Below are 7,654 nucleotides of genomic sequence, written 5' to 3'. Positions count from 1 at the left end.
GCTGAAATTCTTGCAAAATTTTGCACGGCGAAACAAAAAATCCATTTTATTGTGATTTCCTACTTATTATAAAATCCATTATAATGCATTCAAAATGAGTTTTAATGCATTTTGTTTTGGCGAGCAAAGATGGAATTAAATCCACTTTTAGTCCAATTTTGTTGTCTAAACGTAACATGGGAATCGATTATACTTACAACATTATAGACCACGAAAACCCATTATAATCGATTTGTTTTCACTTTTCTTAAATGCGGGAGGGTCGAGATCTTGCAACAACTGTTTTCACTGTCCTTTTTTAATCAACCCGCTTGCTGATTTTTCAAAATTTCTATTTTTAATTACAGTTTGAATCACAACCAAAAGTGCTTGAAGCACTACCGCACCTAGGGAAAAAATAGATTTCAAAAAAGTATTCGTAATCCAATCTATTGTCATCGTACCATTTTACTGTTCTACTCAAAATCCTTGAAATTGATTTTTTCTATATAAAAAAAAGTTTTTTTTTTACTTTAGTATTTGACATTTGAGACCCAAACTGCTCAGTTAATATTTGGCAGCTCATTTTTGTTCAAATGCAAAAGTCTAAATTTGTCAATTCTTGATCTTGCTTGCGACATGCCTAATTTTGTAACAAACTTACAACCTTTGGCCTATATTTTGGACTCAAAAATCGAAAACACCGAGACTGGGTCGGGAAACACGAAGCTCGGCAAATAACAAATAGTAGTCGCAATTGCTGCGAGTGCGCCAGTTGCGTTTTTTTCACCAAAATTTTTGGAAATTTTAGTTTTTGTTCGCAAAAGACTAAAATTGAAAATGATCGCAAAAAGTGGGACATAGCAAGTACTGAAAGCCAAATTTCTGACTTAATAGTTGAATTTTGAACCAGGCAATACTTCTCGTAGCAGGACAAGCTTTAAAGCTTCCTTTTGTATCTTTTTGTACTATTGTGCTAAAAGATTTTAATAATCTTGCTCCAAAAAAGAACAATTGCTGTCGTAAAAGTAGACAAATGACACAATTTATGGAGATGGTTGAAATATAAAGTAGAAAACATGTTTCAAGCCACGAATATGAAGTACAAACTCAAAATTTTTTTAATCAAAAGTACATAAATAATTACAAAAAAAAATTTCAGAAATTTTTTAAATAAATACAATGTGAGAAGCTAGAAAACAAGCAAAATGCCTTTCAAATTGAACTTCATAAAAAATCAAGTAACCCTTTTTTCATCTTTGTCAAGTTCATTTTCAATGATTTTCGCACATCGAATTATCCCTTGTTACCAGAAAACACTGAATAAATTCTTATGACGGCCGAATCGATAGCTTTCTTCACCAAAATATTTATACCCATTGAAGATATCAGCTCCCTGAAATCAAATAAAAAGCTATTTTATCTCCAATCATTTTTTGCAAAGATTTAGGAGTTCAAAAATTACCAAATTGGCCATGCTCTGATTTAACTTACACGCGCTTTGAAGATTTTATTTCTTACAAAAAAACACTTTAGTTGAATTTCGAAAAAAATTTCAGACAACAAGTATTTGTAGGTCAAATATTTCTATTTTCACATCAAAATTTAGCTTTATATCATGTTTTGAACTATAGTAATTTTGTTTCCGACCTTTTGAAAAATATTTTGGAAATTTTTTCGGATGTGTTTTAGTATTTATTTTCTTTTTTGTGTTTTTTTTGTGTTTTCCTTGCAAAATCAATACCGCAAAAAGTCATCGAACTGGGTCGAGTAATATACCAAATTGAAGCTTTTTCAGTCATGATTCGAAAGTTTTTCAAAAAGATTGTCCAGTATTGAGTAAGTTCAAAAATTTTATTGGTTTTTATTGCAATAGCTTATTCATGATTAATTTAGGCCCTAGAGACTTATCTTTTTATATAGAAATGGTTTTTGGAATTTTATTAGTGCCATTTTGGGAAACCAGAACTTCAAAAACAATCAAAATTTGTTTGCAGTAAAACTTGAAAAAAAAACTAAAATTTTTAAATTTTTAGTCATTTTTCTACAAACACCTTTTGCAATTTGCCTATATTATTATGTTTATCACAAATGCTCAAAATCTAGATTTACGTCAAATCATTTTATCAACCGACGCAGAAAAAATTACCCAAAAAAAATTGCACAACAACCAACCATCTTTTTTAATTGCAAACAGTTATTAGCAAAATTGATCACGAAAGCACTTTGATTTTAATGTTCTCCATAGAAGCTTACCATAGTTTATCACAGAGTAATCGTATTTGAATGAAAAATTTTTTCAAATTTAAATTGATTTTTCGATATATAAAATTTTGTCTCAAGATATGTTTCGCCGATCATTAATAAATTTTGTAACTGATTTTCATTTGGTTTGTCATGACATCTTTCAGTAAAGAATAGCTTTTTCGTTCTTGCGCTTAATTCAATTTCATTTTTTTCATTTTAAGCAGAATCGGTTACTCGCTGTCGTTGAAAAAATCTGGCCAGTGACTTGTACTTGGGCAAGTTAACAACTGTTTTCAGGTTAATATTCTGAGCGTTTCCACATAAAAGATCATGGCAAGTTCCCATGTTGTTTTTCCTTTCTGTTTGATAGCACGTTTAACCCTGTAATTTTACAGTTTTATAACAGGTCAACCTTGCAGTCATGCTATTTTAAATTTTATTCTTAAAAACCAATTTAATTTGAAATCTTAACTTTTAAAGTTTGAATTTTTTTTCTTCCATGCGTATAACGTTTTCGTGGCCGTGTTCTCTAGAAATGCCGACTGTTTCATCTGCGATGGTGGCAACAGAAGCTTTACACGGTCTCTTCACGCATCGGAAGTTATATTTATCAGTTTTTTTGTTGTAGCGGTTTAGTTTGAAGTTTCTCCACTGTCAACAAGGTGTTGTTTTCCTTGCTCGCTCATGACAAAATTTTAAAGGCATGTTGGTATCAGAAAAGTAATGCTTTGCAAGATAAAATTGAAACAAGTAATGGAGCTGTTTTAGATGCTATTAACGTTCAATTACTCCTATTTTTACTTTTCTTTCATTTTAACTTTGTATTTCATTCAAAACTGACGCTAAATTGAAATATTTGATCGCTCGTTGGATTTAATTCCCTCACAACCCCTAAAAATTTTTTGCCTAATTTGCATCGCTTAGTCATCTTCCCATTTCGCATTTAGCCGTGCTGCAAATTGTCGCCTGCTACGAATTGACGCTCGGTGCGAATTGTTGCTTGTTAAAAATGCTGCGAAACATCGCTTGTGACCACTCGTCGCTTGCGACGAAGTGTTGCCTCAGGGTTCAATTTTGCAGCTAAAGTTATTTTTGTGTTCGCTCTTTTCTGATAAATGGCTGTTAATTCGTTGGAAGCCTCAAAAATTGTCTTGAATTATGTTTGCTTGGATTCGGTTTGTCTTATTATTTGGTTGTTTTTCATATTGTTCTAATTTTACTGCTCTGTGTGTTTTTTGTTTTTTTTTTGCGCTAATTTTCTTTCAATTTTTGTTTTTTGGTTGTGTTTGAAGTTGTAAAAACACAGTGACTTTTTAATGCATGATTTTCTTTTTTTATCAAAAATCCAAAGAATTTTCCCCTCCAGATTTTCAGCTTGGAGCAAATTGATCAAAATAATTAAACCATACCAAATATTGATGCTCGGACAAAAAAACGGGCGAAGAGCTTTCAAAAGATCTTTTTGTTTTGCGCTGAAACAACCGCACGTGAAAAGAGCGGAGGAAAAAATTAATTTGGTCCGAGTTTTGGAATATCTTGGAGAAAGTAGGGTTCAAGGTTTTCCATTCAAGGGTTGAAATCTATAACTATATATTTTTTCTTCTTTTCTTTCGGTTCCTTCTTGAGAACCAATTTTACTATCTGGCATCTCAACTTCAATGATTTTGCCCCGGAATTCCTGCAGAACTCGCTGTGACCGCCAGATGGCTATGTGCTCGAGGCTGAGTCGCGGTACTCTGTCCGGCTCCTTTCATAGCCGACTTGCCTCTAAGCAGAAGGTTGAGCATGTCTCGGAACGCAAGGTTGAATCTGCGACTGCAGATGATGTAGATGACGAAGTTTAGAGATGAGTTAATGGCTCCACACAGCTCGCTGATTGAGGTAGCAGTGGTTCGAAACTGCTTCTGAACCTGAAAAAAAAGAGTTTTTTTTGCGAATTGCTTGAGAAAAAGAGGTATGATCACTGTAATTGCTGCAAAAAAAATAAAAACTGCATTTTTTCCAAGTTCTGAGAGGGCTTCTGAAAGATAGATTAATAAATTAGATGACGTTGAATGTTTTTGAGCAAAAAAGCCGTGTATGGACAGTTTTGATCTAACTCAATATGAACAATATGGATGTTTTCAAGAAAAAGTTCGAAAAATTCGTCGAACTTATAAGGTCGAACAAGCTGATAACCGAGCTCTACCGAAGCACTAAAAAGAGCTTGTTTTGGCCAAATTTTCTGCGCCGCAGGCAAAGTTTTGAAGCAAACAGGCCAAAATAGGCGTTTTAAGCACTTTTTGGAAAAATTGGACCAAAAAATTGGGCTTTTTTTCGGCACGCGCTTCCCCTCAAAATTAGTTTACATTTGGTTTGCAGCCATCGATCAGCTAATGAGCTCCAGCATTGATTTGACCACTCTAGAAAAAATGCTTTAAGAATACTTAAATAAAAATTACGTTGCTGTTTTAAATTAATAAACTCTTGTGCAACTTTAACTGCTTAATGAATGAAGTCAAAGTATTAGAAATGGGTCAACTTAGCATAGCGTAGAATGAAATAAACTAAAGTCGGTTTTGCTGCTTCCAATTGAATTTTAGCCTTGAAGGGGGGGTTGGGAATCCTTGGAGTGGGGGGGGGGGGGGCTCTGAGATAACTTTCGCCATGGTGCAATCGAAAATTCCACACTGAATTTGTTTTGAAGTTGCGGTTTTTTTGTTTTAAATTTGGTTGTAATTCGGTTATAATTTAAGATAAAGATAAATTCATACTTGGGGGTGTATTTGTGGGTCTGCCTCACTGTAGAACATGACATAGTTCCCCCACATCACTCCACTCTCACCCGCCAAGAACAGGAGAGAGGAGACAATTAGGAGGGTAGTCATCGAGTACTCCTTCCTTCCGCCACCCGCTCCCCCTGAAACCAAAAAACGGATCAAAGTTAGCATACTCCCCCTAAAAAGTTAAGATCCTCCACCCCAGCGTTCATTTTAATTCAAATATACTTAGCGCTGCATGTAAAATGCTCTATTCTGATTGGCTGAATATTCAAACTCAGAACCAAGTTAACATCCATCCCCCGATTGGGGGGGGGGGGGGGGGCGATGTTAATTTGTTCCCAAAAAAAACTGACGGTGCTCGGGCTCGTTGCTTGAGGGTGCTAGGGAATATTACCAAGCCCAGAAAAAGTGCTAACAAATTGCATGTAGTTCTTAAGCAGGGGGTACAACAGCGGTTTGCCAAGATGAGTTGAACAGCACGTATGTTGGTCCTTTCCCTCGTGGATAAATGGAATTAAATTAGAATCGAAACCAAAGAGACATTGAAGCTCCGCTTTTGTGCAAAGGGTTTTAAAAAAATCCAAAAAAATCTGGTCTGATTTTTTTTGCTGTTCAGACACAGATTTAGAAAAGAGCGGATTGATTTTCTTCGTTTCTTTTTCGATAAATTCTTACCGTTTATTATTGCTTTATCGTCATGCTTGGAGAAGTTTGTGGTATAATCTGGGAGCTTACTTGATTGGAGAAAAAAAAACACAAAATTGAATTTAAAAAAAACGCATTTTTAAGTTGTGGTCTGAATATTCTGTTCTGTTTGCAGAGCGACGAGCCACTGTTTTTTTTTGTTTTCAATAATCTCGAATAAGTGCATCAGGGCAAGATTCGAGTGTTGCGTCCAGAAAAATTTGAATTTGGATAACTTTCTTTGCAAACCAAACACTAGAAAAGCAAATATCTATTAATCTATGAGGGCTAATTATGCATGAAGCTTAAGCCTTTTCATTTTTCATTTTTTAGAAAAATTTAATGTGCTCAAATTATCCATTAGTTTTCAGAAAAAATTAAATACTTTCAGTTTTTAGACAATGAAGAGCCAATTTCCAATCAGAAAATTCATTTACTGCGAGAAGAGAACCTAAAACATTTTTTAAAAACTAAATTAGCTGATCTCAATCAAGCTCTTGTTAAATTGCAGTTCTGATTTCTTCGAGTTAGGTTAACATTCTATATAAAGTTATCAGAAAAAGAAGTAGCTTACAAATTTATCAGAATTAATCTGAAGCAAAAATCATTTTGCTAAAATTGTTTACTCTTTGAGCCCAAATTGGTCTTTTTTGGCTGTATTTAGTTGATGAAAAGCACGCAAGAACTACCAGGTCGATTTGTGATCAAACTAACTCAAAGTGAGGCAGTTTCATAGGCCAACTAAGTTTAACAGGAGTGTAACAACCTCAATTATGATAAATACTATTTAAATTTGTAACTATTTGCTACATTTTCAAAGCCCACTTTTCCGACTTGGTAATCAGTTCAACTTATATTGAAAAAAATTTTAATTGTCGTATACGCAAAAAGCAACCTATTTTAACAAAACAAAGATAAAAAAGAAACGACGATCTCCTCGTAAAAGTTGTTCATCTGAAACCTCTGGGAAAACACTTCAACCTTAACTAGGTTGCTGGTGTTTATTATCGAATTTTTTGAGGATCAATTATAAACTTACGGGTGTCTTAATCGTAACTTGGTAACTCCCTCTAGAAAACTTTTCTTGGCTGATGCTTCAATTTGAGTCAACACAATTAAAGCGTCTGTAAATGCTTTTCATCGAAGACCGGTGAGAATTTTGCGGACTTTTTTTAGGTTGACTAAAATCATTTCCAAACTCTTCCAAAGCACTAAAAAAACCTGTCTTGGGCAAAGTTTTTTTGCCGTAGACAAAATTTTGAAAAAGAATGCCAAAAAATGCGTTTAGAGGCACTTTTTGGAAACTTTTTGGACACTTTTTGGAAAAGGCGTTTAGAAGCCTTTAGATCGGCAGGGTGTCGAATCCCTGAGGAATGGGGAAAGGCGTCCGCCCACTCCCCCTACCCCGCCTTCCCCATCCCTAAATCCTCTGGTCAGTGAGATGCAACAACCTCAATATTGATTAATACGATTTTAATATTTAAATTTTTAGAATTTTTTTTTCCAGTTCATGTTTCTGACATGGTACATTAATCAATTTAAAACCTATGACTCTGGTAGCAAACTTCATCTGATGAGAAACTCAAGACAACAGTAAATTAGTTAAATTACATCGTGAAAACAGTGGATTGGCTTCAGTCCACGGATTTGGTAGTTGTTGTGAAAATTCGGTTGCTGGTACGTCCTTTTAGTTGTTCAAAATTGAGTTCGAAATCAGTAATCACATCTAAGTGAATATTCTTATCAAGAACATTCCGGAAAAGGAGAGAATGTGAATAAGACAGAGTTTTAAAAATTTAAATTTTTTTGAAGAGATGCGGTATTTTTGTGATATTAAACACCTCAAAAGTTTTCATGGTCAGCTCAATTTGAGAATAACGCGTTTAATCTACTAATTTTTAGTGATTTTGTTCGAATAAATTTAATCTGTTTTTATTGTAGCTTCACTTAAATTCTTCCATTCTTTCCAAAAAAAAACAATT

The 7,654-nt window shown here is 34.1% G+C and overlaps 1 protein-coding gene across 1 annotated transcript in view; it reads right to left on the bottom strand.

Annotated features, from left to right (window-relative positions):
* Positions 1-3,751: 3,751 nt before the first annotated feature.
* LOC134854577 (dopamine receptor 2-like) overlaps positions 3,752-7,654 on the bottom strand; it is a gene marked incomplete in the record, with an annotated part of 26,390 nt that continues 22,487 nt past the window's right edge. Inside the window, 2 exon segments of the mRNA XM_063870885.1 lie at positions 3,752-4,136; positions 4,980-5,125. Of these exon segments, the coding sequence (XP_063726955.1) occupies positions 3,882-4,136; positions 4,980-5,125 (401 nt within the window).

The sequence above is a fragment of the Symsagittifera roscoffensis genome, chromosome 9 (assembly GCF_963678635.1).
Source record: "Symsagittifera roscoffensis chromosome 9, txSymRosc1.1, whole genome shotgun sequence".
NCBI classification, from domain to species: Eukaryota; Metazoa; Xenacoelomorpha; order Acoela; family Convolutidae; genus Symsagittifera; species Symsagittifera roscoffensis.
This window is presented reverse-complemented; position numbering and strand designations above follow the sequence as displayed.